This window comes from Garra rufa, chromosome 1 (assembly GCF_049309525.1).
Source record: "Garra rufa chromosome 1, GarRuf1.0, whole genome shotgun sequence".
Taxonomy (NCBI): Eukaryota; Metazoa; Chordata; class Actinopteri; order Cypriniformes; family Cyprinidae; genus Garra; species Garra rufa.
In genome coordinates, this window is record NC_133361.1 from 6,156,704 (window position 1) to 6,173,327 (window position 16,624).

Below are 16,624 nucleotides of genomic sequence, written 5' to 3' on the forward strand. Positions count from 1 at the left end.
GTCATGTCAACATTTCAGTTAAATTGTTTAATTAATTCAGACGGTTTATTTAAATATGACTTTTCTATTATTGAAATTAAGCCTTTGTCAGGGTTAGCAAGAAGGGACCCAAATGCAGAGTGAATGAGACGGACAAATATTTATTAACACAGGTTCAGGGGTGCACAGGGGTGAACAACCTTGAGCTCCAATCCAGCTGAAAGAGAATTGTGCCTCCAGAGATGGTCAATCTGGAGAACAGTCCCATACATATGGCCAAACCAGGCAGAAGACTGAGGGTAACGCCAGAGCAGAAAACGCCAGAGCTAGCAGTCAGAGTGACGGGATGCAAAGCAGGCCAGAATCAGAGTTAGAATCTCAGCACCAGGCTTTGTTGTCAAGCTGCCCAGAAAAACCAACAGGCAGGGAGTCTCAGGCTGGGAGGTCAGGACTGGAGGGAACACACAGCACAAACATACAACATTCAAGACCACACAACACTAATCAGCACAACACAGGGAGAAACGTGTAATATGTAAATAAGGAAAAAATAAAATACAAAAAACAAAAGGAAAGAATAAAAGCAAAACAAAAAAGGTAAAAATGAATATCTGATTTTAAACTATAAAGAGTATTAAATCCAAATAAAACAAGACTAGAAACAAGACAGAAGAACTACTAAAAATAATATTTTAAGTAAATATTAGCAAGAAAGCTAAAAGGTTTAAATCAAAAACGAAAGCAGCAAAACTGCAGCAATGATACACCAAACTACAAGGCAGGACTGGAATATAGAGCAGCAAGTGAGCACTGTCTCTATGACACAAGACGAACGCGAAAAAACTGAGGGAGAAACAGCACAATATAAAGGGAGAAAGGTAAATGAGGGCCAGCTGAGCACAATTAGAAGAAACGAGGACAAGACAAGGGCTAAACAAGAGGGCGTGACCAAGGGAAACAAGGAGGTGGGACCACAGGAACACATGGTAGACATAAACAAAGACAAAGCCATGTGTTAAGACACAAGATAAACATTAAACATAGGCAGCAAAGACAGAGCTGCCTTGTGCAACAAATAGGTCATATATTTCTGATTTAGTTTGGGTTCAAAACATAAGCGCAAAGAGTTTAATTGGTTTGAATCCAAATGTCTAATGAATGTCAAACGTTTTAGTGCTGATAATGTTTGTTGATGTTTTACTTTATTTACCAATATTACCAATATTTCACAATATTTCTTAATCTAATAATTTGTAATGACCTATATGACTCTCTCTCTCTCTTGTGCGAAAAATACGCTCAATATGTTCAACACTCACAGCCACATTAAAGGTTGTATCAGCGATTTCTAGCCTAAAACAAAGTGTCAAATTCAGCTGACCTTTATTCACGATCCGCTCGCTGCCTGCCCCATAAATTGTCTGTGAAAAAAACACGTCTCTCTGGTCAGCCTAGGGTCCGAGATATGCCAAAAAAACAATCGGCGCTATCAACTATAACCACAGATAAACAAACCGTGTTCCAACCAATCAGCGTCAGGGGGTTCGTGTTGTGGACTTTCCTACTGGTGCAGGGATGTGAGAGAGGCGGAGCGAAAGTCCACAACACCAAACCCCTGACGCTGATTGGTTGGAACAATGTTTGTATTTGCTGTGGAAAGGTTGGTAGTGCCGATTGTTTTTTTGGCATATCTCGGACCCTAGGCTGACCAGAGAGACGCGGTTTTTTCACAGACAATTTATGGGGCAGGCAGCGAGCGGATCGTGATGAAAGATAAGCTGAATTTTACACTTTATGTTTCAGGCTAGAAATCGCTGATACAACCTTTAAGTTTAGCCCGAATCACCGCTGCTGTAGAATATGGCCATTATATTTTACCTTTGATCACATTGCATAATAAAATATTTTACATTTCTTCATTATTTACAGCGGCTCTTGTTGGACTGATATACTTTACTGCAGTTCGTGAGTTTGCAGCAGTGCTTTGAGTTTCTCTTCTGTCAGACTGAAAGAAGCTTTAGTGCCTTAGTTTGTTCTACTTCAGCGATATTAATAGTCCTAAGTGTTACTGACATTAAAAGAAACAAAAACTGATTGATGACATTTTCCTTACCTGAACTCTTGACAGTATATGTGGCTGAGGTCTTGACTTGATTTCTGTGAGTAACATTGCATCTCCACTCTCTGTTGTCATCTTCATTCAGGAGTGTTGTAGTCAGAGTGATGATACAGTGTCCTGGAGCTGATATCTGATATCTGGAGTCTGTGTTTGTCAGTTTAACACCAGCCTGATTCACCCAGAACACCTCAATTCTCTCAGAATGACCCGAATCATCACAAGAGACTCCAGTATATAATGAATACAACTGACAGGAGAGAGTCACAGAGCTGCCTGGACTGATCTCAGTCTGTGAGGATGATGAAGAGACTGAAACACAAAATAACACACAAATCACACACTTTTCAATCAGCATGAGAGTTTAAATGAAGAATTTGCTCTTTTTAAACTGAAAATATAATTGAAAAATTACCGTGAAGAACATGCAGATAAACATATGTATCATTTCCATGTTTCTGGTTTCTATTCACACCCGTCCATTGTTGGCAGGAGTATAATCCATAATCTTCTTTGGTGACGTTCTTGATGTTCAGAGAGCAGTCAGACCCCAGACTCAGTCTCTCATGTCTCTCTGTGTCTTTATTCTTCATCCCTAAACATATCAGTTCAACTGTTGCTGAATGTCTGCTATTATAGGTCCATGTAGTTGAGTTGCAGTCATGAAGAGCATTATTACAGGGCAGATGGACATTTTCACCAGAACTGATGAACACATGAGACTCATCCACTCCACTGGTACCTGAAACACAAGAACATTTGAATGATAATTATTTCTACATGATTTTTTATATATAGCGAGAAAGACTGCAGGAGAGCAGTTTGAATCACTAACACACTCTTAACATGAAGATAATTCAGCATCTGATGTTTGAGTGTGAAACTGTCTAGTTTGAGTTCATTCAGGAATAATCCAGAATGTTCTGTATATAACACAAAAATAAACTAAACATATTCAAATGAACTCTTTCCCAGATGAACTGATGATCTGAAAGTCTTGTAGAGAAAGTACAGCTGCCTTTACCTGTGAGAAGTGAAGAGAGAAAGATCAGTCCCAGCAGACACAGATGACACTTATCAGACATTTTCTCTTTCTGTCAGTCTTCCTCTTCATTATATGCTCACAACTCTGTCTTTAAATACTAGCAGCTCTTCCTGTGTTTAACTTCCTCTGATCTGATTGGCTGAGTGTTTAAATGCAGCTAGTGACAGAATGTGAGTCATAATAGAGAAGTAGGAGAACTGAGATCAGCTCAGGCAGTTTTAAGCTGCATTTGTTCTCTAAACGCCTCGATCGGTTAAATCTTCCCTCGAGAGCTGAGCGTGGCCTGTTGCTGGTGTTGGGTTGAACTCTGTTTCTTCTATATTTCCTATGAACTGCCTACCCATAACCACTAACCAGAAAAAAGCAGCTGTGAAACATGTTCTTCAGTGTGAAAACTGCATGTTGCTGCTAAAACCACATTTGCTCTAAACCCAATCTATATGCAGTTATTTGCTTTACTTTTAGTTCCACTTCTTTCTTTTAGCAGCTTCCTAGAAATAAATAAATTAAAATATTACTGATAAAACTGGTTTGTTACTGAAAAGTTATTTACGTGTTAAATGGTTTTTCCAAATATCTGACCAATGACTTCGGAGGAGTTCGAAAAAGTAGGCTTTCAAATATATTTCAAAATGGTGGACAGCAAGTTTGACTATGGCATTACTGGCATTGTTATTAAGGAAGTCATTGATAACATTAACAAATGTAATGGCCTGATGCCAAAATGATTGTATCCCTGCAATTGACACCAAACTTGTGTCTGTCTCAATATCAACACTTGTGCTCATGAGCCCTTGAGACAGGAAGTAAAACGTTGCTGTTTAAGTTCATTTCAATAGAAGATGACATATTATGAAGAAGCAGAACATAAATTGTTGAAAAATATATTGGTCCAAAGATGTATTGTAGATGTAAGATGTCTAAACTGCATAAATGTATGTATTTTGTACAATTACAGAAGCACCAGAATTACTAAACACAGTTATATAACACACACTCATCTGTAAGTGCAAAATGCTTAAAATCAAAATGTGTAAAAGAAGTTGTGTAATAAACGTGCAATTTTACAGCACTGTAAGCTTTTTCTCCTCTTAATTCAATTCAAGTTTATTTAATATCTGTATAACACTTTTCATGATACAAATCTTAGCACTAATGTTCATCTTTTGTCTCGTTGTCTTGTGGTTTGTGTGCTAGTGTTTTCAGAAGCGTGTTTCTGCTGGTGTGAGAACTCAGTTAGTTTGACCACACTGGGTTAAACACACATTATTTAGGACAGATAGCTGTGAATTTTCACACACCCAGATCACAGTTCCTCTTCTTTTTTTAACTGGTTTTCTACACCTAAAACTTTTTTCCATTGTGTAAATGTTAGCTGCAATCCAGCTCACTAGATTTGTTAGTTCCATTGGTGCAGTTTATCTAAAGTCTTTATTTCAGTTTTTTCCATATCCAAACACCTGCCTTTGATTTTTAGGTAAAGTCAAAGACCTTGATTAGTTGATTTAGGGGTGTTAAATTAGTTTTAGTTTAGTTTAGTTAGTTGAAAAGAGTCTCTCTGGAGGAACCTGGTGTAGCACATATATTTCTGCACATTTCCAATGACCAGTGGTTCCCAAAGCAGTTCCTGGAGTCTCATTAACAATGTTTCTACCACTGGAGTCTCTATCGATGAACTGATGACTGAATCAGAGAGAAATACAGTGGCCTACTGCGATCTTGCATCTATCCAGCATTGCTCAAATGCTTTGGAGAGTTGAGTAAGACAAATCAAGATCTGCCACAGAAAGGGCCACACTGCAAAAAATGCTTTTCTAGCTTAGATTTTTTTGTATTGTTTCCAGCCAAAATATCAAACAATTCTTAAATCAAGAAGGATTTCCCAGACGAGTACAAATTATTTTCTCGTTTCAGACAAAACAAATCAAAATGAAGTGAGTTTTTGCTTAGCACAAGCAAAAAATCTTATTTCAAACAGAAAACAAGATTATTCTTCTTACCCTATTAGCAGATTATCTGCTTGTTTCAAGCAAAAATGCACTTAATTTAGTTTTTTTTTTTTTTTTTTTTTTCTGAAAACAAGACAATCATTTTTACTTTAGAATTAGAATTTTTAGATATTTTGTCTGGACAAATCTAAGCTAGAAAAGCATTTTTTGCAGTGCAGATGAAGAGGCATTCATGCTACAATGACACAATGTTTGTTTGTTTTTTTTGGTGGAGGTGTGGATGACACTGCAGGCCTTATGCCTGTTTCTTTAAAAGGAGAGGTGCTGCAAGTGTCAGCGCTGATTCTGACAACACTGTGACTAGTGTGAACGCAAGATGCATGAATGAGGAACTTGAAAGTTTCCACACATTCAAGACTGCAAATATGTCTCATGCATGTGACGAAGACCATCAGAAAATAGAGGTATTTAATGAACACTTTTTTAATTTCTCAGACAACATTAAGTGCAGGCTACAGATGAGAACAGAATCATTTCTGCTGCAGCTGCTCTTAATCTATACTGTAAAAAATTTGCTGTAGTTCTGCAGCTGGTTGCCAGTAACTTACTGTAGATTTTTAATTTATGTTATTTACTGGCAACAGTTTGTTCAAAGTTAAATGAACATTAAACATTAACAAGTCTTTGTCTTTACAGAATAAAACTATAAAATAACAACCTACTGCAAAGCATTCTGGGAACCAGAAACCTTCATCAACCTTTTTCTGTTTTTTTCCTTCAGATTTTGGTTCCCAGAATGCTTTGCATGAGGCTGTTATTTTAGTTTTATTCTGTAAAGATAAAGACTTGCTAATGTTTAATGTTCAATTAACTTTGAACAAACTGTTGCCAGTAAATAGCATAAATTTAAATCTACAGTAATTTACTGGCAACCAGCTGCCAGTAATACTGTAATTTCTACAGATTTTGTTTACAGTGTAAGACATGCACATCCTACATGATGAGGATGACAAACTTTGCACAATGCACAAAAAAATCTCACAATTAGACCCATGTTATGGGTCTGTCGAAGATGCCTACTCTTCATCATTGCTCCCACCTCTAGGGGCATCTGACCACAATGTTGTTTATCTTCAGCCCATATATCAAAGGCTTCTGCAGAGGGAGAAGCCCCAAGAACGTTCAGTAAATGTATGGAACAATGGCAGTATTATGGCCCTGCGAGGTTGTTTTGACTGCACAAATTGGGATATTTTTAAATGCCCTGATTTAGACGAACATGTAGAAACAATATCTGACTACATCAATTTTTGTGTAGACACAGTCATACCCATAAAAACTTTCCAAACGACAAGCCCTGGATCTCCAACAAATTAAAGCATCTTATAATTGAAATGAAAAAGGTATACTGGAATCAGGATGACAGATCGAGGCAACCCTGGCGTCAGGCAACCCCTGTGAGGTATGGCAGGGGATCAAGACCATGACCAATGTCCCACACAAGCGCAGAGGCAAACCTCCTCTGACCCAGCCCAGAGGTGAGGGTCTGGAAAGGGCAAACCAGCTAAACAGCTTCTTCTGTCGCATTGAGAGTGGCAGCCATGCTGGGGCAGGCATTGTGCTGCCCACTCCACCTCCTGTATCTGTCCTAAACATCAGACAATCGGATGTCTTTCACCTTTTTAGTCGCTGTAATCCACGGAAAAAGCCCTGGCCCTGACAAAATCTGTGGTAACATCCTCAAGCACTGTGCAGAACAGTTAGCCCCTGTGTTCACTGACATTTTTAACTCCTCTCTTAACCTTTGTAAAGTCCCTATCCCTATCCAAGACCCGCAGAGCCAAATGACTTCCGACCAATAGCACTGACATCCCTGGTCATGAAGTGCTTGGAGCGTCTGGTAAAGAGGCACATTGTATCCCAAACCCACCATTTTATGGACCCCCTTCAATTTGCCTACCAGCTCTGGAGGATGCAATTTTGACATTAATGCACCTTTTGCACACTCACCTTGAGAAACCAAAAACTCATGCTAAGATTTGTGGACTTTTCATCTGCTTTTAACACCATGCAACCTGAGACTCTTGTAGAGATTTTAGCCAATGACTTCTATCTTAATACAGGGATTATTCATTGGATCATGGACTTTCTTACCAGTAGAGTCCAGCGGGTCAGAGTGGGCTCAGTTCTGTCTGATGCGATGACAACTTCCGCAGGCTCTCCACAAGGATGTGTTTTATCTCCTTTACTATTTATTTTATATACAAATTCATGCACTAGTACTTTTCAAAACAGGCACTTTATTAAATATGCAGATGACACAGCCTTAGTGAGTCTGCTACAAGAAGGGGAGGTAGATCAAGGGCCTGTTTTAGACGATTCTTTTTAGAATGGTGCAATAAGTCACATTTAATTTTAAATACCAACAAGACTAAAGAAAACTCCATAGATTTTAGAAAATCACAGCAATCCACCGACACGGTTATCAATGGGGAGACTATTCAGGTTGTTACAAACTACAAATACCTTGGCATTGTACTGGACAACAAGCTTAAATTGGACTCATGGACTGACCTTTTGCACACTGAGGCACAGCAAAGAATGTATTTTTTTTTTTTTTTTTTTTTATGTCAATAACAAAATGCTCCAAATGTTTTATACTGCTTTTTTGAAAGTGTTTTAACTTACTGTATTACTTGCTGGTTTGGAAATGCCACCGAGTCACAGAAAAAGACAATCAGAAAAAAAAAAGAAAGAAAAAAAAATGCCAGCAAGTTACTTGGGATAACATTACCGAGCATGGAACACATTTAAAAAGATAGACTGGTGAAAAAGGCCAATAACATTATATGTGACTATACTCATCCCCTGGCCTCTCATTTTAAACCACTGCCATCTGTGCGTCATTTATGTCCACCCCTCTTGATTAAGAACAGATCTAAATTATCCTTATACCACAAGCCATAAAAGCTTTAAATCAGTCAATAAGCTTGATGTCCAGTTGGCTGTATAGTGTAATGTAGAGTGTGATGTATGTTCTCCATGTTATGTCTGTTTGTGTCTGATGTATGGACTAATTGTTTGGTGTCATATGTCTGATGTTATGTCATAAAGTGCCTATGTGACTGTGCCACAAACCCAGTTGCCCCACGGGGACAATAAAGTTATCTACTACTACTACTATTCCAGGGTCAAGACCTTCTTACAATCTTGAGATGGTTGACAGCCGCTCTACACTTCAGTGACTAAAATAGTCTATTAATTATAGCAGAGGTGTGATCTCACTGTTGAGGTTTGAAACTTGCTATTGCTGGGAGCGTGAACCCTTGAGTGTGAGTTAGTTTGACTATAGTAGAGCAAAGGTCATCTCTGAACTGAACATTAGACTGATGATGCTGTGAATCTAAATTATTCTGACACATTTTCTTTTTTCTTTCAGTGAACTGCTGTATGCTACTAAACTCCTGTTTAAACTGCGGACTGTTAATAATCTGATTTAAACCCTAACTATAGTGAAATTAATCTGAATTCAATGTTATTTAAATTTGTATAAAACTTAATTATTAACAATAAATAATGACTAAAGGGGAATCTGCTTCAAAGTATCCAAATAAATAAATCAACAAAATTTAACTTCAGGAAGAATATTTTCAAGAGTCTGTTTGTGTGTCACAGTGTCACTAGTCTCATCTTTAGACAGCATGAACACACTCTGTTGGTTAAATATAGTGGCTGGAGATGACATCAGTTCAATCTGATTGGCTGCTCACTAAATACAGATTCCATTGGTCCGTCTGTGTCTGAATGGGCGGGACTTGAATTAGAAGAGCATCAGGCTTCAGCTGTATAGTGTTTACCAAAGTATAATATTATTTAATAATAATACTTTTATTTAATATTTTAATATATTATTATAATATTTACTTAATAATAATACATAATTTCATTATTTATTCATCTTTGTTGCTTTGCTTCACAGTTTATCACATCCTCACATTACCAGCTCATGAAAGGTGTTTCATAAAACAGGTTTATCAAGTAGGTCAGGCTTATTCCAGTTATTTTGAGCCAAATTAAGGTGACAATAAGTCAGACTAACTGAACTAAGCCTGGCTTTTTTGGTAAACTTGTTTTATGGAACACCCCCCTGTTTTATGAGACGCCCCCTGATCTGTGTAACAAACTCTACTGAGGCAAACCAGATCTAAACCAAAGTGCAGTTTATTATATTCAAAGTTAAACTCATAGAAAATAATCAAAGGCTTATCAATGAACATTAAGATAACATAACAATAGACTCACCAACAGCAGCTCTGCAGAAACACAACACACAACAGAGAAGCAAATACAGGGAACATGTGATAGAAAGCAACCAATGACTGGACAGAAATAATGAACAGGAAACAAATGAACAAACAGAACTGAAACCACATGACAGGACAATGAACCAATGAGAAAATGACATGGACTAAATAAAGACATAGCAGGAACACTGAGGGCAAGGGAGAAACATGCAGCAAATTATAAAATAAAAGACATGAACAAAAACACACCTGAAAATGTGTAAGAAATATCTCAGCAAAGATGAAACATTAAACACAACCGCAGATGTTTCATTAAGAATGTTAGTAGCAATCATTCACAATAAAATAATAATAATAATAATAAATCACCAAAACAGAGAGAGGATTATTCTACAAACTATCTGTACATTACTGTAACTTTTGAACACTGCATGCAAATATCCATAAACTCCATTTGGATGAAAAGAAAAAAAGGTCACCTGGAATTTGTTTTAAAAATAAATAAAAAAGGATGTTATCACTATTTCTTCAGGTTCTTCAGGTCAGAGTTTTTTTTTTTTTTTTTAAACAGTGTTTTCTAAAAAGTAGATAATATAGCTGCAACAAGCAATTAGGGGGCCAAGCACACCAAAGACAAAATGGGGAGTGAAGTGTGACGCACCAAATCAACTGCAATAATGAGTAAAGGAAGCCACTTTAAGGTGATTTTAGTCAAATGGGTGAAAATTCATTTAAAAAAACTACCACTAGTAATATGATTTAATCAGTTGTCACTTTTGACCACAAGGTGGCACTGTCTCAAAACATTTTGAGTACTTTCAGGTCATGATCTTGGTGGTACATACAAAGGTTTGTAATGGTACACCAATGCATTGCTCCACCAAGAGGCACAATCACACCACATTTTGTGTGCTTAGAGTGTGCCCATACATATGTGTGTAAAAAATTGGTGAAAATATCACATTTTGTTTTGGAGCAAAAAATGATTATTTGCTGACTTTGTTTGTATTTTTTGCCACTTACTATCAACATGTTGGCAATTGGGCATTAGTATATAGCAGGCACGCTATGTTTTCAAATTTCCTGGTTTTGTAAACACTTCTCGTAAAGAGTAGGGGTGTAACCCCGGTGTGCTGGCCAAATTCCCTCCACTGGCCCTAGTCAATCATGGCCTCCTAATAATCCCCTTCCATCAAATTGGCTATATCACTCTCTCCTCTCCACCTGTAGTTGGTGTGTGGTGAGCGCACTGGCTGCTGATGCATCATCCAAGTGGATGCTGCACACTGGTGTTGGTTGAGGAGAGACCCCCCATATGATTGTAAAGCTCTTTGGGTGTATGGAAATACACAATGACAGCGCTATACAAATGCATCATTCATTCATTCATTCATTCATCATTTTGGACAAGTGGTGGCGCTAGAGAGTTTGAGTTAGAGACTTCAAATTCACTATGGTAATTGTTGATACAGTCCTCAATCAATGTGCCAAATTACACAACTTTCCCACAAGCGGTTCTATTGGCTGCCAAGAGCAGCAGCAGAAGAAGAAGAAGAACGGCAACAGTTACAATAGATGCTTGAGAGAGAGAGAAACAATGAAGTCAATCAGTGAAACTGATAATTAAATTAAAGGTATAAAACAATGAACAATGCAAAGACGTGTCTGAATAATGATCCAGCTGCTGAATCTGTGATCATGTCTGTTAGTTCACTTCAAACATATAAAACAAACATAATCAACATCATCACATCATACTTGAGCTTCACATCAAAGAAATGACTCGTACTGGAGCCTTTGTTAAATTATCTTTTATGATTTAGGATATCACTTGGGGGCAGCCGTGGCCTAATGGTTAGAGAGTCGGACTTGTAACCCAAAGGTTGCAGGTTCGAGTTTCAGGTCCGGCAGGGATTGTAGGTGGGGGGAGTGAATGTACCACGAATGAGGTGAGTCCCTTGAGCAAGGCACCGATCCCCCAACTGCTCCCCGGGCGCCGCAGTAATGGCTGCCCACTGCTCCGGGTGTGTCAGCAATGGTTCCTGAGTAAACCTGTTCTCAGTTGTGCTCATTCATTGGTCCGAGCTTCTAAATGGTCCACTCTGTGCAAAAGAAACAAGTAGCATGGTTTTGTTATGGTTCTGTTTTAATTTGCTTTTTCATGTTTCTTATATGCAACTAAAAATGGCACCGCTTATGAGTTGGGCACGAGTCCCGACAACAGAAGCCAGAACGTTTCGACAAGTAACAAAAAGCACAACAAAAACATTTTGAAGAAAAGTTGAATTAACAAATGAACCAAATAACAAAATTGTTTAAAGTTGACAGTCTGAACAAAGACAGATTCTGATGTTCTGCAGGCATCTCAGCTTTGTTTTTTTTTTGTTTTTTTGGCATCTGGAACTTTGCATTTTGGTTCTTCAAAAAGAGAAACAACATTGACTGCACTGTCTTGATCGGTCCAGTTGAGGAAGTGTTTGGAGTTAAACCGCAGAGGAGATCTGTGGAGTGTGGAGAACTGGAGCAAGGGTCACTTTTGCTGCTCTTTTGCTGATTTGCTGGTGAAGTGTAAAGATACACTCCACACTACGGGCTTCTCGCTACAGAATTGCCTTGATCCTCTTACTCCATTTAGGACTGGCAGGACTGCCAAACATAACTGTGAATAGCACTTGCATTCATGTAGAACACTATATGTTGTTATGGACCATTCTAAATCAACTGAGTGACAGGAGATGAGGGGAAGTGGGTGGAAAGGATAGGTGATAATATATGTGTATTGTCCAAGGATGAAAGTGTCTGAGCTTCCGTAAACTTTACAGTTCACAAAAAAACAGTAAACTACAAGAAAGAGATTTCCTGAGAATGCAACGAACATAAACATCAAATTATATATTAGAATTGAGTTGCATGTGTACACCAGAAGGGGGCATTACTGCTTTCACCTGCTATCCAAGTCTTAATGATGGACAAAAGCAATCCAAAAATTTCACGACATTCATTAACCAATGACATGCTCGTGCTCAACTGACATTTAATTTTCGATTTACAGAATATTTGATGAAAATATAATTTGAACAGAAACTGAAGTAATACTGTCTTCTTTGCGTCTTTTCCTACAAGAAACAGCCGATTTACATGCTGCAGTATCTACTGAATTTGGAAAAAAAAAAAAAAAAAAAAACCTGGGATATGTTTTTTTTTTTTTACTTAGGGTTGAAGTGCCCCTATTATGGATTATAAAAGGTTCATATTTTGGTTTGGGGAGTTCTCAACAACAGGTTGACATGCAAAAAAAACATGCATTTATTTTTACCTTATTTGCTCAACGATTCATTTCCTCCTTTGCGTGATGCTAATTTGCGGTGATTGGTCCAATGACCATGATTGCTGTGTTTGGTCTATACTGCGTGCAGTGCATTTTGGAAACAGAACAGCCATCACCATTACATTAAACTCCCAAACAGCCATCGGATATGCATTAGCCCAATGCAGAAACATATTGATTAAACACTGCAGTTTGTACACCAACATATTGCTCTATTCTGTAGCATAACTCCAAGTAATAACCACAACAAACAGGACTATTCATCCACTCATTTCTAGACAATTGTGAGTGAACAGATATTGCTGTTAGCCGGTTAGCCAAAGACCTCCAAACTGCGTGGAGCAAACACAGCACGCACAACTAAATGTGCATTTTGCATGCTACAGAGTACAAGAGAGCTATAATGGATTGCTTCATTTTAAGAATAAAAATGACCTGTTAATTTACTCACCCCCATGTCAACCAAGATGTCTTTCTTTCTTTTTAATGTTTTAACATCCAGGCAAAATATATATATAGCAAAATGTTGGGCCATTTTCTTTAAACAAATACATATTTATACACTTTTTGTACTGTGGGTTCCAGTTTCCCAGGTATGCACCGACAACAAGTAGGCAGGTAATATGTTAAAATTTCATGCTGATGTCAACTTGAAAGAGCTTAAGATTTACATGACACAGAATCAACTCTTTCTTTTGAAACACAATTATATACAGAGACTTTAGACATGGAGCACTTTGCTGGATGTTTTCAGTCACTTCACACTGCATAAAAGTACATTACAAAAATCATAATAGAGACACCTTAACATTCAAGAAATATTTGACAACAGTTCTGCTTGTTCACATACATCTAATTCTTCCAAACAGCAAAGACATGAACCTTTGCATCCAGAGAAAACATCCTGTCTGCTGCTGTTGTGATGAGCTCATGCTCATTAAAGTTCATCCTCCGGCTCGTTTTCTGTTCATCTGATGGCAGCGTAAGTCACTGTATCATTATGATCCTGAAAGAACAGCACAAATATTCTCCATCAGTGCCATTATTACTATTAGCGCATAAACTTTATTTATCTGAGACAAAGATTCAGAAGTAAATTTTAGCAGCATCTAGAAAAGAGAAGCTGATGTGTTTTATTCTGGACATGACTGGATAGCAATCATTAATGAAGAACAAGGGAGTGAGCTTTAATCTACTCACATTAAGTGCTTTTACTGGCTTGTTACTGGAAGAAGTGACCTCAGAATAAGTCACTTCATCTGTCTGCTCCTAAACATCAATAAAAACATGCATTGAAATCAAGTTTAATACACAGATCAGACATATCTCTGACTGTAATATTTATATAACAACAGCTTTGAGTAAATCACATTATTGAACAGACAGTGAACTGAATGCTGAATGGTTTAGTTGACTCACATTGTCTCTTGCAGCAGCAGGATTGGACATGTTGATTGTTTCATACATCACTTTATCTTCATTCTCAGCTTTGACCTTCAGAAAACAAACCATTAAAATCTGCAAAAATAACACTTTTCTGAGCTTTAAAAAGAAATCAAATCTAATTCATGGGCATAACTGAACTCACTGATGATCCACCAGTCCCTCCTTTATTATCTGAAAAAAAAAAAAAAAAAAAAAAAAAAAAAAAAAATTATATATATATATATATATATATATATATATATGAGTATTTATGATAAAACACACTTGCACAACACTGGATGCTAACAATGCGAATACAGATTTCAAAACTGTTCAAATGAATGATAGAAACAAATTGTGTTTGACTTGATAACTCTCTGAGACTGACATTACATGAATAAACCTGTTTGATAATCTCATAGCCGCATAATAGACGTTTCTTGTTTGCTCTTCAATAAAGTGAGATCTAAACTTTTATTGCAATTGTTAGAAATGAGGAAATCTGAAAACTCACTAGCTCTTTTTCTCCAGATCAGCCAGAGAACAGCAAGAAGGAAAACAACGAATGCAGCGGCGGAAACAGAAACATATATAACTATGTCTGAAGAAGAGATAGTCACAGTCAGGGATTGATGACTATTTGAGTCAGAATTAAAGCATCAACAATAACATCACAATGGCTTAATCAGTAGCACCTTGATCTTCTGGTGTTTGTAGAATTGAGGAATTTTGAGAGTTTGTGGTGCGGACTGGAATGTTAGTTCAGTAAATCATACTGTAGAATTTTACAAATATACAATTATATTTATTTTTTATTTACAATCATATTTGATTTAGTTAACAAGCAAGATAACTCTAGAATTATGCACTGCATCACGCTGATGTGAGAAAGACAGTAATAATGTACCTTTAGTTGTGCGTGTGGTTGCTGTTGTAGTTGTTTTATCTTGCGCTGTAAAATATGAATTAGTTCAGATGCATCATACTGTAAACAGGGGTTTTCAAAGTGCCTGAGAAATAATTTGCTATACTGTATATTTTGGGCTACAAGTCACATTTTTTTATCATTTGAAATGATCCTATGATTTATATTTCAAAGGAACAAAATTCATATAAATCACTTCACGTCACGTCAAATAAGAAAAATGCAGACACTTAAAATGATAAACTTCAAAGTTTCTAGATATATTTCTCATGTTTGTGAAATTGGCAGTATTGCTGAGTTTTGGTTTATTTTTGTGATGCCCTTCGGATTTGTGGCAAGCACATTTTGTTTCTTTACTTTACTTTATTTACAGTATATAAATACATTTAGACGTCTGTATTAACAGTCTGTATTAGGGCTACTAAAGTGATTCAGTCAAGGTCTGTGATTGACTTTCTCTCTTTCTTTTGCTGCTTGATTAACAGTAATGCCACAGACAACAGCAACTAAATTAAGCTGCTGTCCCTTTAAAAACGGATGTGCGGTTGCAAAGTATTGGGCATGATATATGCCCAATGTTCTCCCAACTGTTTACATTCACCTAAGACATAACCGAGTATGTTTACGTGAATGCCTCTCAAAAATGACAATTCAGCATCATTTTGTATATATCTCCATTCATGCAACTCGAGAGAGTAGGCTATAAGTAGGCGAACTTAACCTATAAGTGAGGAACACTCTTAAAAATAAAGGTGCTTTAAAGGGTTCTTCACAGAACCATCTCTTACCTTTTTATAATCTGATGAACCTTCTTTTCGCCACTTTTGTGAAACAGAAAGTTTCTTCAGATGTTGAAGGTTCTTTATAGACCCGTTTAGACAAAAAAGGTTCTTCTATGGCATCATGAAGCACCTTTATTTTTAAGAGTGTAAGCGGCCACTTAGGGCCCGGGAAATCAGGGGGGCCCTTCTGATATTGCATAAACATATTAGCAGTGTTTAACAATGCAGCCAATCACTGACATATCGAACGCAATGACCAGAAGTGTCTAAGTTAGAATCCACTGCTCAAGAATCTTCTCTAACAAAGTGTAGATGTGATGTAAATAAGACATTATACGAAACCGTAAATAAGAAAACCTTGTGAGATCAAAAGTCTTTTAGTGATTCTAGGCTGTATATCACCGTCTGACTATCTCTGAACACATATGTATAAATATGTATAAATGCACAAATCGAATGACTGGAGATTTTGGCTTAATGATAGATTGCATTTTTTTTTTCACTCTGCAAACCCTACCATATGCCTTTAGAACACTTGGAATATGGAATATGGAATATTGGCCTTCAGGTGTCTTAAGACCAGGACTCTTACCAAACCTGTGAAGTTTGAGGCAGATCGGACATTTTATGGCTGAGTTATAACATCTTCTATGCCCATGACGATACAACAAACTTTGTCAGGCCGCCACGGACACGCCCTTTAATGAAAACTCAAGATCTTCGCAATTTAACATCTCTAAGGCCTCTAGATCAGACTGACCAAATATAATG

General features: G+C 37.3%; 2 protein-coding genes across 2 annotated transcripts in view; both read right to left on the reverse strand.

The window, feature by feature from the left end:
* Positions 1-305: 305 nt before the first annotated feature.
* Positions 306-3,180, reverse strand: LOC141335323 (uncharacterized). The gene is made up of 5 exons (XM_073840782.1): positions 3,120-3,180; positions 2,796-2,837; positions 2,511-2,690; positions 2,093-2,407; positions 306-430 (listed from the first exon to the last, which is right to left on the reverse strand). Exons 1-5 carry the CDS (start codon positions 3,178-3,180, stop codon positions 306-308), a joined length of 723 nt encoding a protein of 240 aa, XP_073696883.1.
* Positions 3,181-12,510: 9,330 nt separating this feature from the next.
* Positions 12,511-16,624, reverse strand: part of LOC141335413 (uncharacterized) — a 90,560-nt gene continuing 86,446 nt past the window's right edge. The window contains exons 7-11 of the mRNA XM_073840904.1: positions 14,661-14,747; positions 14,310-14,338; positions 14,141-14,215; positions 13,922-13,990; positions 12,511-13,727 (exon numbers count right to left, since the gene is read on the reverse strand). Coding sequence (XP_073697005.1) covers positions 13,689-13,727; positions 13,922-13,990; positions 14,141-14,215; positions 14,310-14,338; positions 14,661-14,747 — 299 coding nt within the window. The 3' untranslated portion in view covers positions 12,511-13,688. The remainder of the gene's footprint in view (positions 13,728-13,921; positions 13,991-14,140; positions 14,216-14,309; positions 14,339-14,660; positions 14,748-16,624) is intronic.